A 19,908-nucleotide genomic window follows, 5' to 3' on the forward strand; every position below is an offset into this window, starting at 1 on the left:
ATATCTGGTACATTGCTGTATTCGAGAAGATCCATCTACCACAACAGAATCGATACAGTTGCTGGTGTCACATAAAAAGCACTCATACTGGTTCCACATTAAAAGCACTGGTGCTGGTGCCACATAAAAGTACCTGGTACACTCTGTGGAGTGGTTGGTATTAGGATGGGCATCCAGCTGTAGAAACCATGTCAGAACAGATAATGGAGCCTGGTGCAGTGCCTGGCCTTACCAGCTCCAGTCAAACCATTCCACCCAAGCTTGCAAGGAAAACAGATGTTAAATGATGATGATGATATGTAATACACACATATACACATATACCTCCATGCACACACACACACACACACACACACAGGTAAGGTCACTACATATCTATAATTAATCACATTAGAAAGAATGACAAAAAAATTTGTTAGGAAACAAAACTCAAGTTCACAAATAGGAAAAGAAAATAAACATCACATTATTTCAACAATAAATCATTGAACTTCGTTTATTTTTCAATTCTAAAATTACATTATTTATTACAAATTAATTACAAACCATCAAAACAGTGTGTGTGTGTGTGTGTGTGTGTGTGTGTGTGTGTGTGTGTGTGTGTGTGTGTGTGTGTGTGTGCGTGCGTGCGTGCGCATGATTTAGATAGCACTGTCAGTTATAATGGCAACTGTTCCAGTCCAAGGAACAGCCTACTCATAAAATTAACATGCAAGTGGCTGAGTACTCCACAGCATGTGAGCCCTTAAGGAAGATTCAGCATGATACAGGATGTGACAAGGCTGGTCCTTTGAACTACAGGTACAACTCATTTTTGCCAGCTGTAACGTAGCTGGTGTCAGGAATGGCATCCAACTATATAAGCTGTACCAAAAATAAAATCTTTGGAATTAAATTCAGTCCCCAGATTTGTCCATGATATAAAATTAGAACTAATTTGAAATGGTAGATATATGGTATAAAAATGTCTATGAGAAAGTCATACTAACATTAAAGTGATATTTAGTACGTTGTACTAAACAGCGTAGACTGCTTGTCAAATTTGTCACATTCCACTTGGAATCTTTCCTCTTGAGAAACTGTGAACCAATTCTTCCAGTCTCCAACAACACCTGTAAAATAGAAGAGACTTTGGCTGTAAGAATTTCATGTCTATAATAAGTAGAAACTGTCTTTTATATACCTTCTCTAATATGAAATCAGTTGCCAGAGTAACATTAAATACTGTAATGTGGTCAATACACAACAGCTGGATGAATTGATGGTTCTCCATTGGCTTTTTTATGCTAAGGATTCAATTGTTCAATCAAGTGAATTACTTGCTTATTGAATTAATGTATAAGTGACTGAGTATTCCACAGACACATGTACCATTAATGTAATTCTCAGGCAGAATCAATGTGACATTGTGTGTGACAAAACTGTACCATGGGATTACAGGTACAATCCATCAAACTGGTTTCTATTCAGTTTCAGTCTAGCTAGGAGGGAAGGCAGAACATTTGATGCTTTAAAGGCCTCTGAAACTTGGAGAAGGGGGAGATGGAAGATGGTAGGCTATTATGGGATTTGAACTCAGAATGCAAAGAGCAGAAGCAAATAACACAAGGTATCTGGTCTAATGTTTAGTTAGTTCTATTAGACTGTCATTTAACCATTTTAATGTTGAATTGTTGTTACTGAGAGATTTAGTTAATATAGACTGAGGTTATAATACATTTCCTATGCTAAAGAGGACAAGGAAGGCTGGCCTTCATGCACACATAACCATCTCCAGACTAGAAGTGATAAGATTTAGGAAAATGTATTAACAAACAGAGTTAATTAATTAATATTAATAGGGGCAACAATTATTAACCAGTTTGAATGATGATAGGTTAAAGCAAGAGAACAACGTATGTGACATGTCTGTTATCAAATGATTATGGAAACCTTATTTTCAGGTTCTGAATAACATGCTTCCCATATTCCCTCCCATGTCCTTTCCCAGTTTTAAGAGCTGGCACTATCAATGAAGGCACATTGAAAGGTAGGTTTAGTGAGATTGTTGAGATGCTTGAACAGAGGCATATTGATACATGTTGCATCCAAGAGGTAAGGTGGAGAGGAGCTTCAGCCAGTTTCCTGACAGGCAAGACAGATAGGTGTAAAATCTTTTGGGAAGGTAACAGTGATGGAGTAGGTGGCATGGGCATACTTCTTGCAGAGAAATGAGTGGATAAGGTTATAGAGATAGTCAGAATGGGTGATAAAGTGCTTGAGCTTAGGCTAGTCTTACAGAACAGTATAATGACAATTATCTCTACCTGTGCCCCTCAGGCAGACCTATCAAATGAACATAAGGACCAATTTTATGATATTCTTCTGCAGGCTACCTCAAAGACAAGTAATAATGATCTCTTCGTGGCTGGGGATTTCAATGGGCATGTCAGACAGCAGCCTGTTATCTTCCATGGTGTGCATAGGGCCCATAGATTTGGCTCCCGAAACGAAGGGCGAAGGGGGAACAAGGCTACTCGAGTTCTGTGATGCAAATAACCTTTTGATCTGCAGCACGAACTTCAGGAAGCCAGACAGCCACCTGATAACCTACCAATCAGATGTCTGTGCTAGCCAGATAGATTACATTCTCACCAGACAGTGGGATACATCGTGGCTCCTAAATACAAAGCTCCTCCCTGCTGAAGAATGTACCCCCAGCATAGACTATTCATTAGTGACTTTAGACTCCAAGCCAGAAGGATGCCAATAAGTAAACCAATCTGGAAAAAGGATTTGGAAGCTTATGGATCCTTCATATACTCAGAGATTTAGGGACATCCTAATTGAGAAATTCAATGAAAAGGAGGAGGAGCTACAGACTTATGACATAGAGGGCAACTGGAAATTCCCAAGGGACAGCTTGCTGAGTGCCACAGACCAAATCTGTAGCTAGCGCAAAGTCCCATCCAGATCTAGGGTAACAGAGTGGTGGAATGACGTGATAAACAGGACCATTAGAGCAAAAAAACAGACCTGGAAGAATGGAGGTAGCAGGGAACTGTATTAGATTGCCAGAAGGGGTGCTAGAAGACAAATATATCTAACCGAGGGAGAAGCAGAAAAGAAGAAGTTTGCCTATGTTCAATGATGTGAGGATCAAAGAACTGGAGTGTTTCAGATTGCAAGACAGCGTGTGAGAGAAAATCATGATGTCATAGGAGAGAAATGTGTCTGTATGGATGATGGAGCACTTGCATGTAATAATTCTGCAAAGAAAGAGGCTTGGAAATGCCATCATGAAAGACTGCTGAACATAGAGAATGATTGGGAGGAGGAGAGTCTGCCAAATGTTGACCCAATTGATGAACTGGCTATCCAAATCGACAGTTCCATGGTAGATAAAGCAATTAAGGATATGATGACAGGAACAGCCCTCAATCACTGAGATGCTTAAAATATCTGGTGATGTGGGTTATGGTCTAGTCACCCATATTGTAAATCAGGTGGTTCACAAAGAAGTCATACCCAATGACTGGTGTAGCAGCACCATAGTCAACTGCTACAAAGGTAAAGGTGATGCTTTAGATAGAAATAACTACAGGGGTATCAAACTGTTGGATCAGGTGATGACAGTCATGGAGAGGGTCATAGCCAAACTAATTAGAGAGAGAGTCTGCTAAGATGAGATGCAGTTTGGTTTTGTGCCAGGGAGAAGCACCACTGGTGCTAGATTTATGGTAAGGCAGCTGCAGGAGAAATACATAGCCAAAGATAAACCTCTGTACTTGGCCTTTGTTGACTTAGAGAAAGCGTTTGACTGGATCCCTCGATCCCTTATCTGGTGTTCAATGTGGAAACTAGGGATAGACAAGTAGTTGGTGAGAGCTGTACAAGCTATGTTCAGGGATGCTACCAGTAAGGTGAGGGTTGCCAATGAGTACAGCAAAGAATTCCAGGTAGAAGTAGGGGTTCACCAAGGATTGGTGCACAGGTCCCACTTGTTCATCAAAGTCCTCCAGGCAATAACAGGAATTCAAGACAGGCTGTCCTTGGGAGCTCCTCTAAGCTGATGGCCTTGCTCTTATAGATGGCCTTGCTCTTATATTGAAGCAAGGTCTAGAATCAAAGTGCCTTAGAGTTAACCTAGCAAAAACAAAAGTCTTAGTAAGTAGGAAGGCAGACAAATCACAAATCCCTTCAGGTAGATGGTTCTGCTCGATCTGTAGAAAAGGTGTAGGTGGAAACTCTATATCATGCACCCAGTGTAAACTTTGGACACTATATTGGAGGAATGTTAACAGGGAAACTAGCTTTTCTATGTGGAAGATGCACAGTTACAATAAACGCTGAAAATGTGCAGAAAATAGACTCTGTCAACTGCCGGGGGGTGGGGGCAAGCTAGAGATAGTAGATAGCTTCTGATATCTAGGTGACCAAGTGAGTAGTGGAGGTGGATGCTCCGAGAGCATTGTTGTGAGAATAAGATTAGGCTGGGCAAAGTTCAGAGAGCTCCTACCCCTGCTGGCAACAAAGGGGTTCTCTCTCAGAGTGAAAGGCAGATTGTTTGATGCCTGTGTGCGAACAGCCATGCTGCATGGCAGGGAAATATGGGCTGTGACAGCCAAGGACATGTGTAGGCTTGAAAGAAGTGAAGCCAGTATGCTTCGCTGGGTGTGCAATGCCAATGTGCACACACAACAGAGTGTAAGCATCTTGAGAGAAAAGTTAGGCATAAATGGCATCAAATGTTGTGTGCAAGAGAGAGACTGCACTGGTATGGTCATGTGATGCACATGGAAGAGGACAGCTGTGTAGAGAAGTGCTGATCTCTAACTGTGCAGGGAACCTGTGGTAAAGGTAGACCCAGGAAGTCATGGAATGAGGTGGTGAAGCATGATCTTCAAACTTTGAACTTCACAGATGCAATGACTAGTGACCGAGACCTTCAGTGATATGCTGAGCTTGAGAGGATCCATCAAGCCAAGTGCACCTATGCTGATGGCATATAAAGAACACCTTTTAAGTGTTGGGCCTCAGGGAGGCAGAGTGGTTGAGTTCCTTTCAAACGTTGGGCCTCGTGGAAACAAAGTGGCTCACAAATAGCACCTGTGCCCGTGCACGTAAAAGCACCCATTACACTCTCGGAGTGGTTGGTGTTAGGAAGGGCAGCTAGCCATAGAAACCATGCCAAATCAGACTGGAGTCTGGTGCAGCCTTCCAGTGTGCCAGCCCGGTCAAACCGTCCAACTTATGCCAGGATGGAAAATGATGATATATATATATATATATATATATATATATATATATCATCATCATCATCATCATCGTTTAGCGTCCGTTTTCCATGCTAGCATGGGTTGGACGGTTCAACTGGGGTCTGTGAAGCCAGAAGGCTTCATCATCCACATTGTAATTAGTTGAAGCTTGCTTCTCAACCATGTGGTTCTGAGTTCAGTCCTACAGTGCTGCACTTTGGGCAGGTGTCTTCTTGGTGGGTCGACCAAGGCCTTGTGAGTAGATATCATAGCTAGAGACTGAAAGAGGACCATTGTGTGTGTGTGTGTGTGTGTGTGTGTGTGTGTGTGCGTGTGTGTGTGTGTGTGTGCATCTGTTTGCGAGTACCCTTTTCTTGACATCATGTGATGGATGTAAATTAGTGTCACTGACACACAAGTGATGTTTGTTTCCAATCTTCCATGGAAAACATGTCTGGCCATGGTAAAGTTTACTTTGAATGGAAATGGGTGAATTGGCAACAAGATTGGAATCTGGCCATTGAGAATCTACAGCAGTAAATTTCATTTGATTCAAGCTAGTCAATTTGAATAAAAGCAATGACAATGATAATTTGTAGAAATGGTGAAAATAAAAATCAAAGATTGGACCTTTTCGAAACAATGATTCACCAGGAGTTCGAAAAAATTCAGGTAGAAGAGGTTTTACTGCCTTCATTTTAGCAAAAGAACATTTGTCAGCAATATCTTCAAAAAGTTGGTCATTTTTAGGAAGGCCTAAAAATTCAGCCACTTTAGCCACATTGCTCACTGGATCCTAAAGAAAATTTGAAAAAAAAACAATTACACAAACACACAAATATCAATAAAATAAAAATTTTAGCACAGTTTTATCATATAACTTGTAGAAATACAAAAATGCCTTATAAAAGATTACAAAAAACAAAAATAAATTTCATGTTTGAGTAGACAAAAGATATTTCACCTTTTTAAGATCTTCATATTTAACTATCAAAATGGGTAGTTCAGGATGGTCTTTGATATCTTTCTCCCACTGTTGCGTATATTCAAACCAGCTACCATAATTCACTGAAACAAAACAACATCGCTTTACTGATAAGATGAATGACATTTCATTGTGCTGCTGCTGCCACCATCAGTGGTATCATTTGATATCCAAGTTCCATGCTGGCATGCACTGGACAGTTTGATTTTGATAGAATGGGTTCAAGAACAGCATCATGCTTCAGTGTCTGCTTTGGCATGATTTCTACAGCTCAATGCCCTTCCTAATACCAACCGTTTTACAGCTTATACTAGGTGCTTCTTTCATGCCACCAGCACATGTGAAGTCACCATGCAATGAGCCCAAAGTGGAGTAGCTTAAGGGAAGGAGATGAAAAGTCAAAGTATGAGAAAAGGGAGCCAAAGCAGAAAAGGTATTTTGTTATAGAGAAGCTACTTGGTGGGTGCTCATATTTTACAAGAATGGGTAGAGGAGATTGGGGTGGAGCTGAAAACAGATGAAAAGATAGTAGTGATGAGGTGTCTGAGTGTTCCCCAAAGTATGAGGTGAATAGAAGAGAGGACAGAAGAACTGAAAGGGTGGGTGGTTAGAGGTTGCATGAGTGTATGGGAAAGTAAGACATGGGGAACTGGTGAATATAAAGAAAAACAAGTGTTTAAGGTTTAATATTGAAGTCTAAGATATAGATTCAGAGAATCATGTGGCTATCACAGAGAGCTCCTCTAATGGATTTGGCTAACTGACTACATAGTAATATAATACAGAGAAGTGTATTGCAGAGTAACCATACAGCTGAAACCCAGAAGATCCAATTGATAAAATTATTTCATGAGAAGTATATAAGGCATACATAGTCAGGAGGTATAAAAGGTGAATATATTTATTTAACCACTTGACATCTTTAGGATTGCAACCATTTCACAGACTTTTTTATGTAGTAATAATTTCAGTGTCAAATAAGTTCTGTTTACATATTTGCATAAATATGCATGCTTCACATACAGTTCTATCAGCTCACCACAATATCCCAGTTATACCAACAATTCAACTTCTCTCATACCTCCTGACTTTTTATGGTTTATATATATATATATATATATATATATATATATATATACACAAATATATATATATCTACATACATACTTCAAATTTAAAAAGAGGAAGCTAGGATGAGAGAACAACAAGCAGTTGTATTAGTTTAACACTCGGGAAGAATAGAAAAGTCTTTGCCATTTCAAGCCTATGTTCTTTAACAGAAAAGGATTGAGTGGACAAAAATAGAAAGAGAACAAAAAAAAAAAAAACCGTGAGAGAAAAAAAAAAATATATATATATATGTATATATAGTGCAAAAAGCACTAGTGCACTCTATAAAGTGCTTGGCATTAGAAAGAGCATCCAACCCTAGAAACACTGCCAAAGCAAACAATAGAACTTGGCACAGTCCTCTGGCTTGCCAGCTCTTGTGCAACCCATGCCAGTATGGAAAATGGACATAAAATGATAGTGAAGATGATGCTGTATGTGTGTGTGTGTGTGATCATATATATGTATGTATCTGCATACATACATAGCAAGAATGTCTGCCAGCAGCCCAGACAATAACTCACTACTTCAGAATCAAACAGGAATCACTGTACAGTGCTATATTTAAGAGATGAGGAATTATGTACATTATGTAAATAATGTAGGAATCACAGTATTCACATGTAAAAATGTCAATAACAATAAACAGGATGCTGTCGAAGATTGAGGACATCACCATGCAACCAACCCAGTCAAATTTGATAAACATTGAGAATTTGCCTTATATCAGTGGCTAGATAACCAACAAAAATAACATGGATCCAGGAGATTGTTTTGCAAACAAGCTCCTTTTTTTTGGACAGATACCAGATGAGATTGTCATTAACAATTTCATTTATGGTGCCTTTTCTTTGAAAGACACTAGCTTTGTTTAGGCTTTGATTCTGCTCACTCACCAGTGATTTCAGTTCTGGGAAAACCAACTGCTACTCAAATTTATACTTCTCAGTATCAGTTCAAGTCCACACAACAATGGCTACTGTTGTGGAAAGATTCAGACCACCCCCCAAGTGACTAAATGGTGGACTGACTCATTATTATAAAGTAAAGAACTGTGAGCAATTGGGAGTTCAGATTGGTAGCAGTTCACTGTGAGCTATTGATATAGACCATTGAGTCTCTTGTAATAGTAACAGTGGTGTGTTGTGTATATACTTTCTTCCTCCCATTTCGTTACAGAATAAATCCAATACAAGGATATAAAAGTGATGATGAGATGTTTGAAGCTTGCATTGGACATTTAAACTTTTTTTTTTGGTACAATAAAAGAAAAAATCATTTAACATAGAGAGTTTATTGGCTTCCATGGTGCAGTTACAACAGCAACAGCAGCAACAACTGCAGTTACAGCAGCAGCAACACCAAAGACCAGTAACAGCAGTAACTACAACAGCAACAACAACAACATAACCAACAGTTGCTGGAATTAATGTTGAAGAAGTCTGAAAATACTTCAGGTTCGTACTCGCCAGACAGAGTAGCAAACTCAATTGGAGAATTCAAATACAACCCAGAAGAAGGTATCACCATCTCTGCATATTTTCATAGATGCGAGGAAATCTTCAAAGAAGAGTGTAAAAGTTGGTCTGATGAGAAAAAAAGTATGACTACTTTCAAGAAAGTTATCCCCTGCCAAACACAAAAAATATACAAACTATATTCTGCCAAAGAAACCAGGTGAAATTTGATTTGATGAAACGATTAATATTTTATCGAAAATTCTCAGTGAAAGAAGTTCCCTGTTCAATATTTGCAGGCAATGTTTAAATTTGGTCAAAAAAGATGATGAAGATTTTGTCATCTATGCCAGAGTGGTTAACAGAGAGTGTGAGAAATTCAAACTGAATTAACCCTGGACATGTTCCAGTCTTTAATTTTTGTTCAAGGGCTTGCTGCAGACAAAGATACAGATATACGTTCCTGGATATCAACAAAATTAGAACAGGACCAAAATTTAACTTTTCAGAAAAATAGACAAAGGATTATTAATCTAAGACATGACTCGAATAAAATTGAAGAAAAAGATTGTTCTCAGATTCATGCATGTTGACTGGTAACAAATAAGAAAATAGAGAAAAAAATATCAAGACTGAATCCATGTTATGGGTGCAGTGATCTACATTTTAAAAATAACTGTCCGTTTAAAAATATAAAATACTACAAGTGTGGTAAAATAGGCCATAAAAAGTCACACTGTAGGACAGAATATAAAAAACAATTCAACAAAAAAATTTGCATAAAAGGATTATCAGTGACAAAAAAATATGAACAAGCCTCAAAGGAAATTTGTGTATGTAAAAATTAATGACACAAACAAAGTTACAATTGGATACAGACAGTGACATGTCATTAATCATTACAGGTACATGGAAAAAAATCAAGAGACCTAAATTAAATAAAACTTTGAAAATTACCTATAGTGCTTCAAGAAAAAAAATTATATTTTAAGGGTGAACTGATAAGTAATATTACATTTCGTGAAAAAAACTTACAAGCTAAAGTTTTTGTGTTAAATAATACCAGAAATTTATTCGGAACTGACTGGATGGAATTATTTAACTTATGGGACCTTCCCATAAATCTTTTCTGTAAAAATGTGAATGTTTTTTCCTCCAGCACAAATAAGTTGTCATACGAATTGAAAAACAAATTTTAACATATTTTTCCAGAAGTTCTGCTGATAAATTAGGCCTGAGTACCAAAAAGCACAGTTTCAAATAAAACGCCATACCAGTATTGCAACAAAAATGAACGATACCGTTCACAGTATTAAAACAGATAAACTTGGAGTTAGAGAGGCTAGAAAAAATTGGAATTATCCTGAGAGTGGAATATAGTCAATGATCAGCACCAACTATGTACATTAAGAAAAATAATATTAAAATCAGACTGTGCACTGATTTTTACATTGGTTTAAACAAATGTCTTAAAACATGCCACTATCCACTACTACACCAGAGGATATTTTTGCAAAATTAAACAGTGACAACATATTTTCTAAATTGGATCGCTCTGATGCGTCCCTACACATTAGAGTAGATGATGAATGCTCTAAATACCTAACAATTGACACACGTAAAGAACAGTATAAATACAACAGGTTACCATTTGGCTTAAAAGTCAAACTGGTAATTTTTCAACAGATTATGGATGCTGTGTTGGTGGACTGTGAATTCACAATTCCATATCTGAATGATAAACTCATTAAAAGTGAATCTAGGGAACAACATGGAAAGCATGTAAAATATGCATTTGAAAAAATTAGAGATTATGGTTTTACTTTAGGGGGGATTTTTCCCACAGGAAAAAAAAGATATTTAGGACAAATCATTGACAGAAATGGACGTTGAGCAGACCCATCAAGGGCAGACACAATAAAAATATACCCTCTCCAACAAGTATAGTGACCTTACAAGCATTTTTAGGATTGGTAAATCATACCCAAAATTATATTCCAAATATACATTAGGTGAGGGTTCCACTGAATAATCTGCTGAAAAAAGATATGAACCGAAATTGGTTGGAAAATTGTCAAAAAGCATTTGATGAAATAAAAAAAAATATTAATATCTGATTTGTTGTTAGCACACTTCAATCCTGCAGCAGAGATTGTTGTAGCTTCAGATGCTTCTGAGTATGGTATAAGAACAGTAATGCTACAAAGATGGTAACATGAAGGCAGTGGTTCATGCCTCATGTTCTCTGATATCAGCAAAGAAAAATTATAGTCACATTGAAATAGAAGCTCTAGCGATTATTTTTGTCAAAACAAAAATTTAGCAGCTTTTTACACAGTAGAAGTTTTCACCTACAGACTGATCATCGCCCAGCATCAGCATCGCTGCAACGCTGAGCTGAAACTAGAGAAAAAAAAATATTTAGGTTGAAAAAAGGAACTCCTATCCATACTATCAATGCTGGGGTACAATATTATTAAACTATGATTTCAAGATGGAGTATATACCATCCAAAAGATTAGGACATGCTGATTGTCTACCAAGACTGATTTTAAAAAAGGCTGAACCATTGGAAGATACCATGATTACTGCTTTGTGAGAAGAAAATGAAATTAAAAATGTTTTGTGTAATGTCATTTGTGAACTGCCAGTTACTTTACAAGACATAAAATTAAGATCGGAAAACAATATATGAACAGAAGGCCATGCATGGATATGTTAGCAGAAAGCTCATAGATGATAGTAACATTGATCATCAAAGCAGTCAATCATAGACCAACAACCAGATTACTACCTCCCACTTTGCAGGGTATGCATTTGCAATGCAGGATCAGGAAATATTAACAAATACCTGATCACAAAAGGGACAGAGATGCAGGAAAAGCTGTAAAATATGACAACCGATGAAGACTTTGTGGAGTTAAGACCAAACATATCACGCACATCATAAGCAGTTGTCTGAAAATGTCATCATAATATTATCTATCAATGAGACATGACGTTGTAGTTAGGACACTATATAATGAAATCCGTCGAAAGGATAATCCTGAAGATAAAGAGATAAGAACACATAGTATGATAGAAGCCATAGACAATCATAATAAAAAGGAGTACTGTTGGAATGTCCCACTGAAATCCTCAATAAAATGAAAACATTTAGACCTGATATAATGATTTGGGACAGAGAAAAGAAACTATGCACAGAAATCAGCTACGCAGCGGTTGTTAACATAAGGCTAAAGATCAGTGAAAATGAGAATACCTGCTCTGAACTATTGAGAAATCTGCAGTTACTCTACCAAGATTACAAATTCAGACCTATGCCTGTAATTATTGGAAAACCAGAAGATGTAACACAATGTCGAATCACCAATCTTGAGACATTACGCTTCTGAAAAAAATCCAACCATCCAAAATAAATAAATAAATAAATCCAACCATCCATCCATCCTCTCTACCATTCAGCCATCCATCCAAACATCCATTCATCATTCCATCCATCCATCCATTCATCGAAAAGTCCATCCATCCAAATATCCATCCATCCATCCATACATCAATCCAAACATCCATCCAACTATCGATCCATCCAAACGTCCATCCATCCATCCTTCCATCAATCCAAACATACATCCATTCTCCCTTCCATCCATCCATCCATCCATCCATTCAAACATCCATCCATCCATGCATCCAAACATCCATCAAAACACCAATCCGTCCCTCAATCCACCCAAACATCCATCCATCCAAACATCCATCAATACATCCATCCATCAATCCATCCAAACATCCATCCATCCAGCAAGCCATCAATCCAAACCTACATCCATCCATCCATCAAAACATCCATCAATGCATCATTCCATACAAACATCCATCCTTCCAAACATCAATCCATCCAGCAATCAATCCAAACATCCATCCATCCATCTATCAATCAATCCATCAATCCAAAAATCCATCCGTCCATCCATCCATCCAAACATCCATCCAATTATCAATGTATCCAAGCATCCATCCATCCAACATCCATCCATCCAACAATCCATCCATGCATCCAACATCCATCCATCAATACATCGATCCATCCAACAACCCAAACATCCATCAAGCCAGCCATCAATCCAAAACTCCATCCATCCATCCAAACATCCATCCATCTATCCATCCAAACATCCATCCATCCATCAATGCATCCAACCATTCATCCATCCATACATCCATTCATTGATCCAAACATCCACCCAAACATCCATCCATCCAAACATCCATCGATCCATCCATCCATCCATAAAAAACATCCATCCATGCATCCATCCATACAAACATCAATCCATCCAAACATATATCGATCCAAACATCCATCAGCAATCCATCCAAACATCCAGCCAACCATCCATCCATCCATCCATGCATCCCAACATCCATCCATATATCCATCAATCCATCCAAACATATATCCAAAAATCCATCCATCCATCAAAACATACATCAATCCATCAATCCATACAAACATCCATCCATCCATCCATCAATCCATCCATACAAACATCCATCCATCCCTCAATAAATCCAAACATCCATCCATCCATCAATCCATCCATCAAAATATCCATTCATTCATCCGTCAAAACATCCACCCATCCATGCATCAAACCATCCATCCATCCGAACATCCATCCTAATATCCATCAATACATCCAAACATCTTTACATCCATACATCACTCCAAACATCCATACATACATCAATCCATACATCCCTACATCCATCCATCAATCCATACATATATGCATACATCGATATATACATAAATACTTACATACATACATACATACATTCATACATGCATACATCCATATGTACATGCATCCATCCATACATTTATCCATCCAAACAGCCAATCATCCACCCATCTATCCATGCATCCAACCATTCATCCATCCATCCAAACATCCTTCCATCCAAACATCCACCCATCCATCCATCCATGCATCCAACCATTCATCCATCCATCCATCCAAACATTCTTCCATCCAAACATCCATCCATCCATCCATACACCCATCCATCCAAACATACATACATCCATCCAAACATCCATACATCCATGCATCCAAACATCCATCCATCCAAACATCCATCCATCCAGCCAGCCATCCATCAATCCAAACAGCCATCCATCCAACCAACCAAACATCCATCCATCCATCCATGCATCCAACCATTCATCCATCCATCTATCCATACATCCATCCATGCAAACATCCATCCTTCTAGCCAGCCAGCCAGCAATCCAATCCTCCATCCATCAATCCATCCATCAAAACATCCATCCATGCAAACAACCATCCATACATCCATCCATCCATCCATCCATACATCCATCAATGCATCCAGCCATCCATATATCCATCCATCCATCCATCCATTTATCCATCCAAACATCAATCCATCCAAACATCCATCCAATATCCATCAATACATCCATCAGTGCATCCATCCAAACATCCATACATACTTCAATCCATACATCCTACATCCATCCATACGTATATACATATATCCATACACATATACATACTTACATGCATATACACATACATTCATACATCCATACATACATACATCCATACCTACATGCCTCAATCCATACATCCATCCATCCTTCAACCCATCCAAACATCTATCCATCAATCAATCAAAACATCTATCCATCCATCATTCCATCCAAACATCCATCCCTACATCCATCCATCTGTCCATCCAGCCAGCCAGCCATCAATCCAAACATCCATCCACACAAACAACCATCCATCCATCCATTTATCAATCCATCCAAAAATCCATACATTCATCCATCAATCCATCCATCCATCCATGCATAAATCCAACCATCCATACATTCATACAGCGATCCATCCAACCATCCAAACATCCGTACAAACATCCAGCCATCCATCAATCCAAACATCCATTCATCTGTCCACACATCCAAATATGCATCCATCAAAACATCGATCCATCCATCCATCAACACATCCATTCATCCATCAATCCATACAAACATCCATCCATCCAAAAAATCCATTCAGCCATACAAACATCCATCAATCCATCCATCCATCAAAACACCCATCCATCCCGCAATCCATCCAAACATCCATCCAACCTTTCACATACACCAAACATCAATCCATCCATGATTCCATTCATCCATCAAAACATCCATCCATCCATCCAAATATCCATCAATACATTCATAGATCCATCTATCCAGCAATCCAAACATCTGTACATCCATCCATCCAAACATCCATACATACATCAATCCATACATCCCTACATCCATCCATCAATCCAATCATATATACATACGTCCATATGTACATACATACTTACATACATACAAACATAGAATCATACATCCATACATCCATGCATCCATCCATAAGTCCATCCATCCTTCCATCCATCCAAACATGCATCCATCGATCAATTCAAACATCCATCCATCTATCCATCCAAACATCCATCTATCAAAACATCCACCCATCCAAGCATCCAACCATTCATCCATCCATACATCCATCCATCCAAACATCAATCCATCCATCCATCCAAACATCCAGCCAGCAAGCCAGCCAACCAGCCATCAATCCGAACCTCTATCCATCCATCCATCAAAACATCCATCCATGCATCCATCCATACAAACATCCATCCATCCATCCTTCCAAACATCCATCCAGCAATCCATCCAAACATCCATCCAAACAACCATCCATGCATCCATCCATCCATCAATCCATCCGTCCATATATCCATCCATCCATCCGAACGTCAATCCAAACATCCATCGATCCATCCATCCATACAAACATCCATCCATCCATACCTCAATCCTTCCAAACATCCATCCATCCATTCATCCGTCCACACATCCATCCAAATATCCATGAACACATCCATACGTCCATCAATCCAAACATCCATCCATCCATACATCCATAAATGCATCCATCCAAACATGCATACATACTTCAATCCATACATCCTACATCCATCCATCAATCCATACATACATCCATACATACATACATGCATACACACAAACACTCATACATGCAAACATACATACATCAATACTACATGCATGCATCCATACATCCATACATCCAAACATCCATCAATCCATCATTTCATCCATCCAAACATCCAACCTACAATCCATCCATCAATCCATGCATCCATACATCGATCCATCCAACCATCCATCCATCAATCCAAACATCCATCCATCCTAACACACATCCAAAAATCCATCCGTCCATCCATCCAAACATCGATCCATCCAAACATACAAGCATGCATCTATCAATCCAAACATCCATCCATCCATCCAAACATCCATCCATGCATCCATCCATGCATCCATCCAAACATCCATCCATCCTAACACAGATCCAAACATCCATCCGTCCATCCATCGGTCCATCCATCCAAACATCCATCCATCGATCCATCCAACCAGTCAGCCATCGATCCAGACCTCCATCGATCTATCGATCGATCGATCCATCCAAACATCAATCCATCCATCCTGCCAAACATCCATCCGAACATCCATCCATCAAAACATCCACCCATCTATCCATCAATGCATCCAAATATCCATCCATCCATCCTATATCCATCAATCCATCTATCCAAACATCCATCCACCCAAACATCCATCCAAACATCCATCTATCCATTCATCCATCCAACGAAACATCCATCCATGCATCCAACCATCCATCCATCTAAATATCAATCCATACATCCATCTATCCAACCATCTAAACATCCATCCATCCATCCATCCACCCATTCAAACATCTTTCCATGCATTTATCCAAACATCCATACATTCCCTACATCCATCCATCCATCAACACATCCAAACATACATACATACATAGATACATACATCCATATATACATACATCCATCCTGCCAGCCAGCCATACATACATGCATACATACTTCCATCTATACATACATAGATCCTTCCATCCATCCAAACATGCATCATCCAAACATCCATCAATCCTCTCTTCCATCCATCCATTCGTCCATCCATCAATACAAACATCCATCCATCCATCGATCCATTCATCCATCCATCCAAACATCTATCCATCCATACATCCATCCAATCATCCATCCATCCGCCCTCCCATCCGTCCATCCATCCATCCAAGCATCCATCCATCTTTCCATCCAAACATCCATCCATTCAAACATCCATCCATCCATCCATCAATACAAACATCCATCCATCCAAACATCCATCCAGACATCCATCAATCCTTCCATCCATACAAGCATCTATCCATCCAAACATCCATCCATCCAAACATCCATACATCCATCTATCAATCCAAACATCTATCCATCCAAACATCCATCCATCCATAAATTCATCCAAACATCCATCCACCAATCCAAACACCCACCATCCATCCATTAATCGAAACATCTATCCAAAAAATCCATCCATCCAAACATCCATCCATCCAAACATCCATCCATCCAAACATCCATCCATCCATCGAAACATCCATCCATCCATCCACCCATCCATCAATCCATCCAAACTTCCAGCCATCCATCCAAACATAGATCCATACATCCATCCATCCATCAATCCAAAACATCCATCCATCCATCCAAGCATCCATCCATCTTTCCATCCAAACATCCATCCATTCAAACATCCATCCATCCATCAATACAAACATCCATCCATCCAAACATCCATCCAGACATCCATCAATCCTTCCATCCATACAAGCATCTATCCATCCAAACATCCATCCATCCAAACATCCATCTATCAATCCAAACATCCATCCATCCAAACATCCATCCATCCATAAATCCATCCAAACATCCATCCACCAATCCAAACACCCACCATCCATCCATTAATCGAAACATCTATCCAAAAAATCCATCCATCCAAACATCCATCCATCCAAACATCCATCCATCCATCGAAACATCCATCCATCCATCCACCCATCCATCAATCCATCCAACTTCCACCCATCCATCCAAACATAGATCCATACATCCATCCATCCATCAATCCAAACATCCATCCATCCATCAATCCATATATCCAAACAATCCATCCATCTATACAAACATCCATCCATCTAAACATCCATCCATACATCCATCCATCCATCCATCCAAACATCCAAACATCCATCCATCCATCCATCGAAACATCCATCCATCTGTCCATCCATCTGTCCATCCATCCACCCATCCATCCATCAATCCATCCAAACTTCCATCCATCCATCCAAACATAGATCCATACATCCATCCATCCATCAATCCAAACATCCATCCATCAATCCATATATCCAAACATCCATCCATACAAACATCCATCCATCCAAACTTCCATCGAAACATCCATCAATCCTTCCATCCATACAAGCATCTATCCATCCAAACATCCATCTATCAATCCAAACATCCATCCATCCAAACATCCATCCATCTATAAATCCATCAAACATCAATCCACCCATCCAAACACCCACTATCCATCCATCAATCGAAACATCCATCCAAACGTCCATCCATCCATCCAAACATCCATCCATCCATCAAAACATTCATCCATCCATCCATCCAAACATCCATCCAAACTTCCATCCATCCCTCAATCCAAACATCCATCCATACATCCACCCATCCATCTATCAATATAAAAATCCATCTCTCCAAACAGCCATCCACCCATCCAAACACCCACTATCCATCCATCAATCCAAACATCCATCCATCCATCGAAACATGCATCCAAATTTCCATCCATCGAAACATGCATCCAAATTTCCATCCATCCATACAAACATCCCTCCATCCATCCAAACATCCATCACTCCATCAATCGAAACATTCATCCATCCATCCATCCATCCAACCAAACATCCATCCATCCATCAATCCATCCAAACATCCATCCATCAATAAATCCAAACATCCATCCATACAACCATCAATCCAAACATTCATCTATCAATACAAACATACATCCATCCCTCAATGCATCCATCCAAACATCAATCCATCCATCCATCCATCCATCCAAACCTCCATCCATCCATCAATCCAAACATCCGTCCATCCATCCGTCCATCCATCCAAACATCCATCCATCCATCCAAACATCCATCCATCCATCCATCCATACATCCAAACTTCCATCCATCCATCCAAACGTCCATCCATCAATACAAACATCCATCCATCCAAACATCTATCCAAACATCCATCCATCCATCCAAACATCCATCCATCCATCGAAACAGCCACCCATCCATCCACCCATCCATCAACCCATCCATCAATCCCTCCAAACTTCCATCCATCCATATATCGATCCATACATCCATCAATCCAAACCTCCATCCATCCATCAATCCAAACATCCATCCATCAATCCGTCCATCCATCCATTCAAACATCCATCCATCCAAACATCCATCCATCCAAACATCCATCCATACATCCATCCATCCATACAAACATCCATCCATCCAAACTTCCAACCAAACATCCATCAATCCTTCCATCCATACAAGCATCTATCCATCCAAACATCCATCTATCAATCCAAACATCCATCTGTCCAAACATCCATCCATCCATAAATCCATCCAAACATCCATCCACCCATCCAAACACCCACTATCCATCCATCAATCGAAACATCTATCCAAACATCCATCCATCCATACAAACATCCATCCATCCATCAAAACGTCCATCCATCCATCCATCCACCCATCCATCAATCCATCCAAACTTCCATCCACACATCGATCCACACATCCATCCATCAATCCAAACCTCCATCCATCCGTCAATCCAAACATCCATCCATCCATCAATCCTTCCATCCAAATATCCATCCATTCAAACATCCATCCATCCATCCATCTATACAAACATCCTTCCATGCAAACATCCATCCATACATCCATCCATCCATCCAAACATCCATCAATCCTTCCATCTATACAAGCATCTATCCATCCAAACATCC

General features: G+C 39.3%; 1 protein-coding gene across 6 annotated transcripts in view; it reads right to left on the reverse strand.

The window, feature by feature from the left end:
- Positions 1–630: 630 nt before the first annotated feature.
- LOC115215202 (sulfotransferase 6B1) overlaps positions 631–19,908 on the reverse strand; it is a 35,648-nt gene continuing 16,370 nt past the window's right edge. For all 6 annotated transcript variants that reach the window (XM_029784396.2, XM_036505315.1, XM_029784398.2 and 3 more), the window contains exons 4-6: positions 6,202–6,305; positions 5,868–6,033; positions 631–1,112 (exon numbers count right to left, since the gene is read on the reverse strand). In XM_029784396.2, the coding sequence (XP_029640256.1) occupies positions 1,003–1,112; positions 5,868–6,033; positions 6,202–6,305 (380 nt within the window). In that variant the 3' untranslated portion in view covers positions 631–1,002. The remainder of the gene's footprint in view (positions 1,113–5,867; positions 6,034–6,201; positions 6,306–19,908) is intronic.

This window comes from Octopus sinensis, linkage group LG8 (assembly GCF_006345805.1).
Source record: "Octopus sinensis linkage group LG8, ASM634580v1, whole genome shotgun sequence".
NCBI lineage: Eukaryota > Metazoa > Mollusca > Cephalopoda > Octopoda > Octopodidae > Octopus > Octopus sinensis.